The sequence below is a fragment of the Sciurus carolinensis genome, chromosome 9 (assembly GCF_902686445.1).
Source record: "Sciurus carolinensis chromosome 9, mSciCar1.2, whole genome shotgun sequence".
In the NCBI taxonomy this organism is placed as follows: domain Eukaryota; kingdom Metazoa; phylum Chordata; class Mammalia; order Rodentia; family Sciuridae; genus Sciurus; species Sciurus carolinensis.
The window spans coordinates 92,758,614-92,774,465 of record NC_062221.1 but is presented as its reverse complement, the minus strand read 5'-3'; the positions used below and the strand labels follow the sequence as shown (position 1 = coordinate 92,774,465).

Here is a 15,852-nt window from a genome sequence, read left to right as displayed (position 1 = left end):
AGACCAAAATACAATAATACTAGTTGATTTTAACACGCCTCTCTCACCACTGGACAGATCTTCCAAACAAAAATTGAACAAATAAACCATAGATCTCAATAACACAATCAATAATTTAGACTTAACAGACATTTATAGAATATACCGTCCAACGAAGAGTGAATACACTTTCTTCTCAGCAGCACATGGATCCTTCTCTAAAATAGACCATATATTATGTCACAAAGCTAATGTTAGCAAATACAAGAAGATAGAGACACTACCTTGTATTTTATCAGATCATAATGGATTGAAATTAGAAATAAGTGAAAGAGTAAAAAACAGAAATTACTCCAACACCTGGAGATTAAACAATATGCTAGTATATGATGAATGGATAACAGAAGATATTAGGAAGGAAATTTAAAAATTCTTAGAGGTAAATGAGAACAAAGAAACATCATATCAAAATCTCTGGGACACTATGAAAGCAGTACTTAGAGGAAGATTTATTTCATGGAGTGCATTCAATAAAAGAAGCAAAACTCAACAAATAAACGACCTAACACTACAGCTCAAAGTCCTAGAAAAAGAAGAACAGACCAACACCAAAAGTAGTAGAAGACAGGAAATAGTTAAACTCAGAGCTGAAATCAACGAAATTGAAACAAAAGAAACAATACAAAAAATTGACAAAATAAATAGTTGGTTCTTCGAAAAAATAAACAAAATTGATAAACGTTTAGCCACACTAACAAAGAGAAGACGAGAGAGAACCCAAATCACCAAAATTCGAAATGAACAAGGAAATATCACAACAGATACAATTGAAATGCAAAACATAATTAGAAGCTCTTTTGAAAATCTATACTCCAACAAAATAGAAAATTTTGAAGATATCAACAAGTTTCTAGAGACGTATGAATTGCCTAAACTAAACCAGGAGGACATACACAATTTAAATAGACCAATTTCAAGTAATGAAATAGAAGAAGTCATCAAAAGCCTACCAACAAAGAAAAGTCCAGGACCTGATGGTTTCTCAGCCGAGTTCTACAAAACCTTTAAAGAAGAGCTCATTCCAATACTTTTCAAAGTATTCCATGAAATAGAAGAGGAGGGAACCCTCCCAAACTCATTCTATGAAGCCAATATCACCCTGATACCTAAGCCAGACAGGTACACATCGAGGAAAGAAAATTTCAGACCAATATCCTTAATGAACATCGACGCAAAAATTCTGAACAAAATTTTAGCAAATCGCATACAAAAACATATTAAAAAGATAGTGCACCATGATCAAGTGGGCTTCATCCCAGGGATGCAAGGTTGGTTCAACATCAGGAAATCAATAAATGTCATTCACCATATCAACAGACTTAAAGTCAAGAATCACATGATTATTTCGATAGATGCAGAAAAAGCATTTGATAAAATACAGCATCCCTTCATGCTCAAAACACTAGAAAAAATAGGGATAGTGGGAACATTCCTTAACATTGTAAAGGCCATCTACACTAAGCCCATGGCTAATATCATTCTAAATGGTGAAAAACTGAAAGCATTCCCTCTAAAATCTGGAACAAGGCAGGGATGCCCTCTCTCACCACTCCTATTCAATATTGTCCTTGAGACTCTAGCCAGAGCAATTAGACAGACCAAAGAAATTAAAGGGATACGAATAGGAAAAGAAGAACTCAAACTATCCCTATTTGCTGATGATATGATTATATACTTAGAAGAACCAGGAAATTCCACCAGAAAACTCTTAGAACTCATAAGTGAATTTAGTAAAGTAGCAGGATATAAGATCAATGCTCATAAATCTAATGCATTTTTATACATAAGTGATGAATCTTCAGAAAGAGAAGTTAGAAAAACTATCCCATTCACAATAGCCTTGAAAAAAATAAAATACTTGGGAATCAATCTCACAAAAGAGATGAAAGACCTCTACAATGAGAACTACAGAACACTAAAGAAAGAAATTAAAGAACACCTTAGAAGATGGAAAGTTCTCCCATGTTCCTGGATAGGCAGAATTAATATTGTCAAAATGGCCATACTACCAAAAGTGCTATACAGATTCAATGCAATTCCAATTAAAATCCCAACGATGTACCTTACAGAAGTAGAACAAGCAATCATGAAATTCATCTGGAAGAATAAGAAACCCAGAATTGCTAAAGCAATCCTTCGCAGGAAAAATGAAGCAGGGGGTATTGCAATACCTGAACTTCAACTGTACTACAAAGCAATAGTAACAAAAACGGCATGGTATTGGTACCAAAATAGACAGGTGGATCAATGGTACAGAATAGAGGACACGGACACAAACCCAAATAAATATAATTTCCTCATACTAGACAAAGGGGCCAAGAATGTGCAATGGAGAAAAGATAGTCTCTTCAACAAATGGTGCTGGGAAAATTGGAAATCCATATGCAACAAAATGAAACTAAACCCATATCTCTCACCGTGCACGAAACTAAACTCAAAATGGATTAACGACCTCGGAATCAGACCAGAGACCCTGCATCTTATAGAAGAAAAAGTAGGTCCAGATCTTCAACATGTTGGCTTAGGATCAGACTTCCTCAACAGGACTGCCATAGCACAAGAAATAAAAGCAAGAATCAACAACTGGGATAGATTCAAACTAAAAAGCTTTCTCTTAGCAAAGGAAACTATCAGCAATGCGAAGAAAGAGCCTACAGAATGGGAGAAAATCTTTGCCAATCATACTTCAGATAGAGCACTAATCTCCAGAATCTATAAAGAACTCAAAAAACTCTACACCAAGACTACAAATAACCCAATCGACAAATGGTCTAAGGAAATGAACAGACACTTCACAGAAGAAGACCTACAAACAATCAACAAACATATGGAAAAATGTTCAACATCTCTAGTAATAAGAGAAATGCAAATCAAAACCACCCTAAGATTCCATCTCACCCCATTCAGAATGGCGATTATCAAGAATACAAGCAACAACAGGTGTTGGCGAGGATGTGGGGAAAAAGGTACACTCATACATTGCTGGTGGGGCTGCAAATTAGTGCAGCCACTCTGGAAGTCAGTATGGAGATTCCTTAGAAAACTTGGAATGGAACTACCATTTGACCCAGCTATCCCACTCCTTGGCCTATACCCAAAGGACTTACAATCAGCATACTACAGAGATACAGCCACATCAATGTTCATTGCTGCTCAATTCACCATAGCCAGATTGTGGAACCAACCTAGATGCCCTTCAGTTGATGAATGGATAAAGAAACTGTGGCATATATATACAATGGAATATTACTCAGCCATAAAGAATGATAAAATTATGGCATTTGCAGGCAAATGGATGAAATTGGAGAATATCATGCTAAGTGAGATAAGCCAATCTCAAAAAACCAAAGGAAGAATGATCTCGCTGATAAGTGGATGATGATACATAATGGGGCGTGGGAGGGGTTAGTTTTTAGGGTTAGAGTGAGCGTTAGGGAGGGGGGCAAGAATGGTGGAAGGAAGGACTGTATAGAGGGAAAAGAGGGATGGGAGGGTGGGGGGAAGGGGAAAAATAACAGAATGAATCAACCAACATCATCCTATGTAAATTTATGATTACACAAATGGTATGCCTTTACTCTATGTACAAACAGAGAAACAACATGTATCCCATTTGTTTACAATAAAAAAAAAAAAAAACTCAATGGAGGGTCCAGATGGCCCAACAATACCTCCTTTTGTGAGAGGAAATAACTTGAAGATTTTTGTCTAATTAAAGCATTTGTGCTGGTGGGACCTGAATGAATTGTTATTCCTTTAAGAAGAGTCTGCATTACAAATAATCTTTATAAAACACTAATTATTTTAAAGTGGAGTGCTGCTTTCACTATTTTAGTTATGTCCTAGAACCAGATTGGCTGAGCATGACATTTTAAAGCTAGACTCTGATACCATCTTTGGGATTTCAACCTCAAAATACAAGTCTGGAAAAATCAAGAAAACAGGTTTCTGTGGGACAAAGTTCCAGGAAGGTCAATGCATTACTTACTTTCCTCCTCTTCTAGTCCCATACTCATAATGACCTTAACTTGAGTCAAAATGTTTTCTATGGTAACAGCCAAGATATAATTAGCTCCTTTTCTTCATGTTGAAACTATCATTGGTAGCCATAAAACAAATTTGAGGAAAGCCCTTAAGTACCTTAACTCAGCAAATGACTGCTGTGGTTCTGGGTACACCATGGTTTGCCTACCTGCAAGAATAACACCTCATCTTATCCTGTTTCCCCACCTGAGTAGTCCTAACTGTGCAAGACAGGGAGAAAGAGAATTCTAGGCAGGCGGAGATAGGGTAGGGGACGGAAATGAGATGAGAAAAACATTTGGAAATTAATAAATAATCTTATAACTGCAAAAAAAAGTTTCAATGACTTAGGACAATAAAGGGTTGTTTCTTGGAAAATCTGAAGTAGACAGGTTGCCCCTCCTCTGTGTTGCACACTTGTTGTGGCAAGGCTGCTGGAGTAAGGGGGAGGGAGGGAGGGAGGGAGAGAGAGAGAGAGAGAGAGAGAGAGAGAGAGAGAGAGAGAGAGAGAGAGAGAGAGAGAGAGAGAGAGAGAGAGAGACAGAGAGAGAGAGAGAGAGAGAGAGAGAGAGAGAGAAAGAGAGAGAGAAAGAGAGAGACTGAGCGACTGAGCCTGGAAGTGACGTGTTACCAATTCCACACTTAATCCTGTAGCCAGAACTAAAACCAAGGTTTTAATCCAACTGGAGGAGAGGTTGGGAAAGTGTATGGAGAAGCCCACAAATATCTGATGAACAGTGGTGGTCTCTTTCACACCCTGGATTCTTTAAAAAGTTTGTAGGCAATCTCACATTTGAAATTTTAAACAAAAGAGCATAGTGTCATGTTACTTCTCTTTAAATATGCATAAAAGGCAACTATATGGTGAAGTTCATTCTAACTTTTTAAGAAATCCTTTTGAACACTATGTTAAAAACAACAAAGTATTTGCTTAATAGTTGTGAGATCTGGGCAAGTCATTTAACTTCTCTAAACCTATATTTCAATTGAAAATGGGATGATAATTCTTCATTCCGGGTGTGTTTTAAAAATTAAATTAGAAATGGCATGTAAAACATTTGACCTAATGCCTAATACATGGTGTGTTCAGTGAATGAACATTTTTATTTTCTTTTATTGGTATTGTTGATATTTTAGTGGGATCTGCTATGTACCATGATCATCAGAAGTCAGTATATTCTATGGTAACAGGAGATGTTCTGGCCAAGTTACTGAAATGAAATGTCTTTCTTCTGTTTGTTCTTCACTTTATAGGTCCCGGGGGATTTCCCAGGTCATGCCCTCCCTGGAGTCTTCTTCTTTATCATGGGTCTTTGGTGGAGCACAAAGAGTATTTTGAAGTATGTCTGTAAAAGGCATAAGCGAACCTGCTACCTTGGATCTCAAGCATTATTCCAGCGATTAGAAATGTTGGAGGGAATTGTAATAGTTGGCATGACATTAATTGGTGAGTGGACACTTTCTGTATTCTGTTTCTCCTTCTGGATGTTTTTATGTGCCAAGAGAATATTCAATAAAAAGTAAAGAAATCACTAAAATGAGTTTTGTATGCAAAACATCTCTCATTAGATATTCTAAATTTAGTTTCTATCTGATATAATTTGTTAGATAGGTGATGATTTGTGTTAATACAAAGCCTCTTCATTAATGAGTTAATCATGGTAATTCATTTGCTTACTCAGTCAAGGTGAATTTCCTTTATAGAACAGATTGGAGTCTTTGAAATAATTGTAATCAATTGTTATGGGCCTTGAAAGAATAAACCCCATCAGAAACCATTTTGATGTGACACCAAAATAATCAAGTGATCATGGGAAAGTTTCAATCATAAATTGCTGATCAGTTGTAGAGAGGGGTCTGGGCTGAGGAAGACCTTCTTCTAGTAGTCATTCTTTTTTTTTTTTTTCCTGAATTGGAGGAGTTTAGGGCAGATAGCTTCTAAGACCTTCCCATTGCCCATGAGTATTCTATAAAGTGTTCTGTGCTTCTGGAATTCCACTGCAGTCTGTCCTCTATAAAAAGGTAAAGCCTCCCATTTTCCCATTAGATTTTTTCATGTTTTATTCATGATACTAGGCTTTACTATGACTATCAAATTACAGAGTAACTATTTCCAAACAGAGAAATTTTCTTGCCAAATTCTGTAGATTAACAAATAATGTAGCATCTCTAACGTTATACTGTTTAAGTAACTGAATGGGCTATATGCTCTGTCTAGATCTTCTCAGTTATCCTGAACTGGAGGAAAGCTGAACACTTTAGCATTTTTATTGGGAACCAAGAACAACTCCCTACTTTGTGGCAGCCACCCAAAGATGTAGTATCTGGGAAGAAAGTAATCAGCTTTTGTAAGACTGATCTGGTAAATCCGAAACCCTAAATCACTCAGGATTTACTTTAGCTGTTAGACTGGAATAGGTAGTTGAACTCGAATTATCAGCATTGAAGACCTGAAATAGCTGTTTGATTCATATGATTGTCTTTGACTAGAATTGATTCAAATCAGCATTTGAACTTTTTTTTTTAGCAGAAGAAAAGACACATTTTATTTGACATTAATACTTTTACATGGCACAAAGATTTCTTAGAAAGGGAAGTGAAGACCAAAGAGGCAACCAGACCCAGAGATTTATACACAATTTTAACAAGAAACAATCAGTTTTGGGAGCAGTGATAAGAAAAAGTGAAAGGATTTTGAGCATCTGGGCATGGTAGATTGTAAGAAGGCAAATATGAGGGAAACTAATGAAAGATAAGTTTATTTAGTAAGGTTTGTTTTGTATGTTGTTTCAGGGCTGATGAGGATCTAGGGTTGTTTTGGTAATTAGGGGTTCTGTGATTAAGAATTTGCTTTCTCTTTGTAGTATGAGAGGGAAGGGGAAATACCTTCAAAAAGAGAAATGTATGCCTTGATTTTAGGCATGTAGGGAGGAGGGTACAGAACTTTTTTTTTCTGTATATGCTACTTTTCAGTTGCCTTCATCTCAAAATCATCTTTATACCAAAATGGCACGTTTATGTTTTTTTAAATTTATTTTTATTGTAAACAAATGGGATACATGTTGTTTCTGTTTGTACATGGTGTAACAGCATACCATTTGCATAATCATACATTCACATAGGGTAATGAGGTTTGATTCATTCTGTTATTTTTTTCCTTCCCCCCGCCCCTCCCACCCCTCTTTTCCCTCTATACAGTCCCTCCTTCCTCCATTCTTGCCCCCCTCCCACCCCCCATTATGTGTCATCATCCGCTTATCAGTGAGATCATTCGTCTTTTGGATTTTTGAGATTGGCTTATCTCACTTAGCATGATATTCTCCAATTTCATCCATTTGCCTGCAAATGCCATAATTTATTAATCTTTATAACTGAGTAATATTCCATTCCAGTTTTTTTATCCATTCATCAATTGAAGGGCATCTAGGTTGGTTCCACAGTCTGGCTATTGTGAATTGAGCAGCTATGAACATTGATGTGGCTGTATCTCTGTAGTATGCTGATTGTAAGTCCTTTGGGTATAGGCCAAGGAGTGGGATAGCTGGGTCAAATGGTGGGTCCATTCCAAGTTTTCTAAGGAATCTCCACACTGCTTTCCAGAGTGGCTGCACTAATTTGCAGCCCCACCAGCAATGTATGAGTTTACCTTTTTCCCCACATCCTCTCCAACACCTATTGTTGATTGTATTCTTGAAAATTGCCATTCTAATTGGGGTGAGATGGAATCTTAGTGTAGTTTTGATTTGCATTTCTCTTATTACTAGAAATGGTGAACATTTTTTCATATATCTGTTGATTTCTTGTAGATCTTCTTCTGTGAAGTGTCTGTTCATATCCTTAGCCCATTTGTTGATAGGGTTATTTGTATTCTTTGTGTAGAGTTTTTTCGAGTTCTTTATAGATTCTGGAAATTAGTGCTCTATCTGAAGTATGAGTGGCAAAGATTTTCTCCCACTCTGTAGGCTCTCTCTTCGCATTGCTGATAGTTTCCTTTGCTGATAGAAAGCTATTTAGTTTGAATCTAACCCAGTTATTGATTCTTGCTTTTATTTCTTGTGCTATGGGAGTCCTGTTAAGGAAGTCTGATCCTAAGCCAACAAGTTGAAGATTTGGACCTACTTTTTCTTCTATAAGATGCAGGGTCTCTGGTCTGATTTCAAGGTCCTTGATCCATTGTGAGTTGATTTTTGTGCAGGGTGAGAGATAGGGGTTTAGTTTCATTCTGTTGCATATGGATTTCCAGTTTTCCCAGCACCATTTGTTGAAGAGGCTATCTTTTCTCCATTGCATATTTTTGGCACCTTTGTCTAGTATTTATTTGCATTTGTGTCTGTATCCTTTATTCTGTACCATTGATCTACCTGTCTATTTTGGTGCCAATACCTTACCGTTTTTGTTACTATTGCTTTGTAGTATAGTTGAAATTCTGGTATTGCGATACCCACTGTTTAATTCTTCCTGCTAAGGATTACTTTAGCTATTCTGAGTTTCTTATTCTTCCAGATGAATTTCTTGATTGCTTGCTCTATTTCTGTGAGGTACATAATTGGGATTTTAATTGGAATTGCATTGAATCTGTATAGCACTTTTGGTAGTATAGCCATTTTGACAATATTAATTTTGCCTATCCAAGAACATGGGAGATCTTTCCATCTTCTAAGGTCTTCCTCAATTTCTTTCTTCAATGTTTTGTAGTTTTCATTGTAGAGATCTTTTACCTCTTTGGTTAGATTGATTCGCAAGTATTTTATTTTTTTTGAGGCTATTGCAAATGGAGTTGTTTTCCTCATTTCCCTTTCAGCTGTTTCATTGCTTGCATATAAAAATGCTTTAGATTTATGCGTGTTGATTTTATAGCCTGCTATTGTGCTGAATTCATTGATGTGATCTAGAAGTTTTCTGGAGGAGGTTTTTGAATCCTCTAAATATAGAATCATGTCATCAGCAAATAGTGACAGCTTAAGTTCCTCTTTTCCTATTCGTATCCCTTTAATTTCTTTGGTCTGCCTAACTGCTCTGGCTAGAGTTTCGAGGACAATGTTGAATAGAAGTGGTGAAAGAGGACATCCCTTTCTTGTTCCCATTTTTAAAGGTTATGGTTTCAGTTTTTCTCCATTTAGAATGATGTTGGCCATGGGCTTAGCATAAATAGCCTTTACAATGTTCAGGTATGTTCCTACTATCCCTATTTTTTCTCGTGTTTTGAGCATGAAGCGGTGTTGTATTTTGTCGAACGCTTTTTCTGCATCAATTGAAATAACCATATAATTCTTATCTTTAAGTCTACTGACATGATGGATTATGTTTACTGATTTGTGGATGTTAAACCATCCTTGCATTCCAGGGATGAACCCCACTTGATCATGGTGCACAATTTGCTTAATATGTTTTTGAATATGGTTTGCCAATATTTTGTTAAGGGTCTTTGCATCTATATTCATCAAGGATATTGGTCTAAAATATTCTTTCCTTGATGTGTGTTTTCCTGGTTTGGGTATGAGGGTGATATTAGCTTCATAGAATGAGTTTGGTAGGGTACCCTCCTTTTCTATTTCCTGGAATACTTTGAGAAGTATTGGAATGATTTCTTCTTTGAAGATCTTGCAGAACTCGGCTGAGAATCCATCTGGTCCTGGGCTTTTCTTGGATGGTAGATTTTTAATGGCTTCTTCTATTTCATTGCTTGATATTGATCTGTTTAAATTGTGTATGTCCTCCTGGTTCAGTTTTGGAGGAGCATATGTCTCTAGAAATTTGTCAATGTGTTTGGTAGTTTCTATTTTGTTGAAATACAGATTTTCAAAGTAGCTTCTCATTATGTTCTGTATCTCAGTGGTGTCTGTCATGATATTTCCTTTTTCATCACGAATTTTAGTAATTCGACTTTTCTCTCTCCTTCTCTTTGTTAGTGTGGCTAAGGGTTTGTCTATTTTGTTTACTTTCTCAAAGAACCAACTTTTTGTTTTGTCAATTTTTTGAATTGTTTCTTTTGTTTCAATTTCATTTATTTCAGCTCTGATTTTAATTATTTCCTGTGTTCTACTACTTTTGCTGTTATTCTGTTCTTCTTTTTCTAGGGCTTTGAGCTGTAATGTTAGTTCATTTAGTTGTTGACTTTTCATTCTTTTCTGGAATGTGCTCCATGCAATGAATTTTCCTCTTAGTACCACTTTCATAGTGTCCCAGAGATTTTGATATGTTCTATCGTTGTTCTCATTGGCCTCTAAGAATTTTTTTATCTCCTCCCTGATGTTTTCTGTTATCCATGTTTCATTCAATAGCAAATTATTTAGTCTCCAGGTGTTGGAGTAATTTCTGTTTTTTATTTTGTCATTGATTTCTACTCTCAGTCCATTATATTCTGATAGAACACAAGGCAGTATCTCTAATATTTTGCATTTCCTAAGGGCTGCTTTGTGGCATAACATATGGTCTATTTTTGAGAAGGTTCCATGTGCTGCTGAGAAGAAAGTGAATCCGCTGGTTGATGGATGGAATATTCTATATATGTCCATTAAGTCTAGGTTATTGATTGTGTTATTGAGTTCTACGGTTTCTTTGGTTGATTTTTGTTTGAAAGATCTATCTAGTGGTGATAGCGGTGCATTAAAGTCACCCAGAATTATTGTGTTGTGGTCTATGTGATTCCTGAAATTGAGAAGGATTTGTTTGATGTACAGGGATGCACCATTGTTTGGGGCATAAATATTTACTATCGTTATGTCTTCCTGATTTATGGTTCCCTTAAGCAGTATGAAATGTCCTTCTTTATCCCTTCTGACTACCTTTGGCTTGAAGTCCACTTTATCTGATATAAGGATGGAAACCCCTGCTTTTTTACTGAGTCCATGTGCATGGTAGGTTTTTTCCCATCCTTTCACCTTTAGTCTGTGGATATCTTTTTCTATGAGATGAGTCTCTTGCAGGCAGCACATTGTTGGGTCTTTCTTTTTAATCCATTCTGCCAGTCTATGTCTTTTGATTGACGGGTTTAGGCCATTAATGTTAAGGGTTATTATTGAGATATGATTTGTATTCCTAGTCATTTGGCTTATTTTTGGTTCTTAAGTTGGCTTGGTTTCTCCTTTGAGTGGTTTTTCTCTAAGGTAGTTCCTCCCTTTGCTGACCTCCATTGTTGTTTTTCATTTTCTCCTCCTGGAATATTTTGTTGAGAACATTCTGTAGTGCAGGCTTTCTATTTGTAAATTCTTTTAACTTTAGTTTATCATGGAAGGATTTTATTTCATCTTCAAATCTGAAGGTTAGTTTTGCTGGGTATAGGATTCTTGGTTGGCAACCATGTTTTTTCAGAGCTTGAAATACGTTGTTCCAGTCCCTTCTAGCTTTTAGAGTCTGGGTTGAGAAGTCTGCTGCTATCCGTATTGGTCTCCCCCTATATGTAATCTGATGCTTTTCTCTCACAGCCTTCAAAATTTTATCTTTATTTTGAATGTTAGGCATTTTCATTATAATGTGCCTTGGTGTGAATCTGTTGTGATTTTGTGCATTTGGTGTTCTGTAAGCCTCTTGTATTTGATTTTACATTTCCTTCTTCAGGTTTGGGAAATTTTCTGATATTATTTCATTGAATAGGTTGTTCATTCTTTTGGTTTGTATTTCTGTGCCTTCCTCAATCCCAATAATTCTTAAATTTGGTCTTTTCATGATGTCCCATAGTTCTTGGAGATTCTGTTCATGATTTCTTACCATCTTCTCTGTTTGGGCAACTTTATTTTCAAGATTAAATATTTTGTCTTCATTGTCTGAGGTTCTGTCTTTCAAGTGGTCTAGTCTTTTGGTGATGCTTTCCATTGAGTTTTTTATTTGGTTTATTGTTTCCTTCATTTCAAGGATTTCCATTTGGTTTTTTTTTTTTTTTTTTTTTTGAGAATCTCTATCTCTTTGTTGAAATGATCTTTTGCTTTCTGCACTTGCTCTTTCAGCTATTGGTATTATCATTCATTGCTTGCATTTGCTCTCTTATCTCATCCTTTGCTTCGTGAATCATCTTAATCATGTATAATCTGAAGTCCTTTTCTGACATTTCTTCTAATATACTGTCACTGGATTCTATTAATATAGAATCTAGATTTGTTTGGATCATTTTCTTCCCTTGTTTTTTCATGTTGTTCATGCATCTTCCCCTCTAGCAGTTCAGATCTGGGGTATTGCAGATTTCCCCCTATAGGCTTATAGTGGCCCTATAGGTTTCCAAAACCCTTTCTTTAAGGGGAGATCAATATTAGCTGTGCCCAATTCAGACACTATGCAATCCTAGACCAAATAGCCCCTATGAGGACAATAACAAAATTGTCATAATAAACAGAATGAGTTCAAATATTATCTTGAGTAAAACAAACAGGTTTGCAATAAGTTCTGCAGTTTCAAATGGAGGACAAAGAGGATGCAGAGGGATGTAGAATGTGGCTCTTAATGGGATAAGAAAAGAATATCCAGAAGTTCTAGATAATAGAAAGGGTGAGAGTGTAATCAAAAGAAATTGGATGTTAGCGTGCAAAAAAGGGAGAAAAAAGACTCTGAGGGAACAGGTAAACAAAAGGAAAAGAGAGCAAGAAAAGTAAAGAAATAAAAACTTAAAATTTTTCAATAAGGAGAAAAAAGAAAATCTACAGTGTAACAGTCATATAGTAATGAAACCTCCCCGAGTTCAGTAGCCTGATGCATGAGAGGTACCTGACAATGAGCTTCAAGCCTCCAGCAGGCATCTCAGGATCGGTTTTGCCCCACCTAAGGATCGGAGCTAAGGCTTCCAGGATTATCCCAGATGGCCGCTCTGGCTTCGAAACGTGCTGGCAAATGGGGAGCTGCAGCTCAGGGTGTGGCCATGGTCAGCAGGAGGTCCTGGAGGTGGGATGCGGTTGGTCAGGCAGGAGTCCTAGAGGTCAGGTGTGTTTGGAGTGGTTGTGGGATCCTGGAGGTCGGTTGCAATCAGTCGGTCTGGGGTTCTTATGATAGGGCACAGTCAGTTGATCTGGGGGTCCTGGAAGCAGGGAGCAGTCAGTGGATGTGAGGGCCCCAGAGGATGGGAGTGATCGGTCGGGCTGAGGGATTCTGGAGACGGGGCTCAGTCAGTCCAGCCAGGGGTCCTAAGGGGCCTGGCTGTTGTCTCAAAATGGCGGCAGCCACATGTAATCAAATCTGCAGGTACTGTAACAGTGAACTTCCAGGCAGCAGAAGGCAGCTGGTGCTCCACTGGCTGTCAGCGATCAGTTTGCTGACTGTTGTCGGACAATCGGGAGGTGAACCTCATGTGTTGGGTGATGGATAGGAGTAAGGCAGGTGATGGACAGGCGAGAGGCAGGCAAATGGCAGATGATAGGCGCCTGACATTGAGGAATCTGCACTCACAAAAGGCGTCGATATGCTGGCAGACTGCAGGTGATCACAGCAGACAAATGGGGTAAACAGCAGGGGATCGATAAGCAGCAAAAACTGCCTTACCAAGAAACAGATATCCTGTGCTTGAAACCGGAGTTACGGAGTGACAAGGAACGCAGCCTCCCTCTAGTCTGCCATTTTGGATCCCCCCAGCATTTGAACTTTTAAAACAAGGGTAAAACCCCAGTGCCAGTCTTTTAGGCAACAGTTCAGAGAGAGGAATCAATGTCATAACAGGATAGCAGATTGGAATAGTCAATGGAAAAATCCTTCTGCATCTTCATGCAGACAAAGCTATGGAGAGGGTTGCTAAAACTGTGATCTCTATCTCCACAGGCATAATTGGAGTACGGTTTTTTGCTGGAGGACCTCACCTGATCATACAAAAAGAGAGCTTATGGAGTCGACTGCTGCGTTGGCATCACTTTAACTTGTATTTCTTCTTTGGACTACTGGGTGTGGCCAACATCTTATGTTCTACCATCAGTTCACTTCCAGTCTCCTTAACCAAGTTAATGATGTCAAATGCCTTCTTAGTGGAGGGTAAGAATGAGTATTTTTCGTAACTCTTTCTTTATTAATGGGCATTTATGGTAATTATTAGCATAACCTTTTATTATAATGTATCTTTGCTATCTTGGTGCAGTGTGATTGATGGGGTTATTGTGAGATATTTTTGTGTCCCAGGTAGGGTGCCAAAGACCTTCCACACTGACTCACTTGGTAGAACTGGGCAAGCACAGTCATTCAAATGTGCTTTGTTCCCATTTCACATCTGTTTTAAGGAAGCACCTATAGAGCTTTATTTTCTCTTGGTTGTCCTGGAAATTATCATTATTTTCACTTTTACCAATGAAAACTGAACTCAGCATAGAGGAGTATGGATATCCTGAAATGGGGCAGCAACTTACCAGAGAACAGATTTCACTATCTACTAATAGAATAGAACCCTACCATTATGTGATAAGTAGGTCTAAAAATGTGAGGTCCTAATTTTGAGTGGTTATTGAAAAACAGTGTTTTGTTGAGTTGGCTTCCCAGTTCATTATGTGGAGGGAGGAGGAGAAAACAACTGTTCAGAGATTTGTTATTGCATATGTAAGAAATAGATTGATTATGGAACAACAAAAATCCCAAATGATCAGGAGGCAGTCACTCTCTAACTGTCCCCCTTGTCTCCCACATTTGAAGACAAGAACTTCTGCCTAATCCTGTATAAGAACAGAGCTGAATAAAAGATGGGTGTCAACGACCAGAAGTTTGATTCTTGTTATCTCTAGGTGCTACTACGTTTGGAATGAACATCGTTTTCATTTTATTTAAATGAAAATGATTAAGATGAATCTGGAATCTGTCCATGGTATGAAAAATGCAGTTAGTTACTACATCTCAGGAACTTCCAGAGTGACCTGTCATACCTGGAAGGTTCACCCTTGTGATCTATGCAAGTGCTTCCTTCCTCTCTGAGCTGGTTCCTCAAGGCAAGGTTTCAACTTCAGCCTGTTCTTCTCTATAGTCACCTTAATTACAGCTCTCTGCCCTATCGTATTTATTATTCATCATCTTGTGTAGACGGTACTTTGATTTATAGTTAGTGGAGAATGTCATGGTGTGTTAGAGGAGAGAATAAAGATTGGGAAAGAGAAAATACTAGATTTCAAAGATTCCATTCTGAGGAGGCAGCAATGACTCCAAAAATGCAAGAATACATTCCTGTGGGAAGCAGTGGGGACCTGATCTTTTGGACAATTGTGCGTGTATAGAAAATTCTGTAGGTAAAGAGAGGGAGCAAGATAATCAGTGGGTGGCATTTGGTTTCATTGACAAAGACAAACTGTTTAACTGTATCCCCCCCCCCCCCCCCCGCCATTAGCTTTTATCTTCTACAACCACACTCATGGCCGGGAAATGCTGGACGTCTTTGTGCACCAGATATTGACCTTGGTCAGCTTTTTGACAGGCCTGATGGCCTTCATAGAGTTCCTCATACGGAAAAATGTACTTCTGGAGCTCCTGCGGTCAAGCTTTGTCCTGCTACAGGGGAGCTGGTTCTGGCAGGTGAGTAGGGGTCTCCAGCTAACCCACCTGTCATCTCTGCCTGTAGCTTCTGTTTTATTTGACAGGGCATTTCCCCCTAGACCTCAGAGACTTCCCCCCAATGTGCTGTCTGTAGTGAGACTGTGGGCCTCTGAGAAGGCGAGTTCTTTGAGTGGCACAATAGCTCTGATGGGGTCACTGTTGGAGCAGCTGGGCAGAAAGTGGGGTGTGCACCTCTTTCTCACCCACCTGAATATTCTTTATGTAGGAACTCTGAGATGATGCTATTAGTCAGAAGCAGATCCGGACCCTGAAGCAATTTACAGACTAATGGGTAGTGAGCATGAGCAAGAT

General features: G+C 38.0%; 1 protein-coding gene across 2 annotated transcripts in view; it reads left to right on the top strand.

Moving 5' to 3' along the window:
* The window catches only part of LOC124993133 (transmembrane protein 45A-like), a 70,462-nt gene that overhangs the window by 38,183 nt on the left and 16,427 nt on the right, over positions 1–15,852 (top strand). For both annotated transcript variants that reach the window (XM_047564752.1, XM_047564753.1), the window contains exons 3-5: positions 5,317–5,509; positions 13,798–14,004; positions 15,335–15,519. In XM_047564752.1, the coding sequence (XP_047420708.1) occupies positions 5,317–5,509; positions 13,798–14,004; positions 15,335–15,519 (585 nt within the window). The remainder of the gene's footprint in view (positions 1–5,316; positions 5,510–13,797; positions 14,005–15,334; positions 15,520–15,852) is intronic.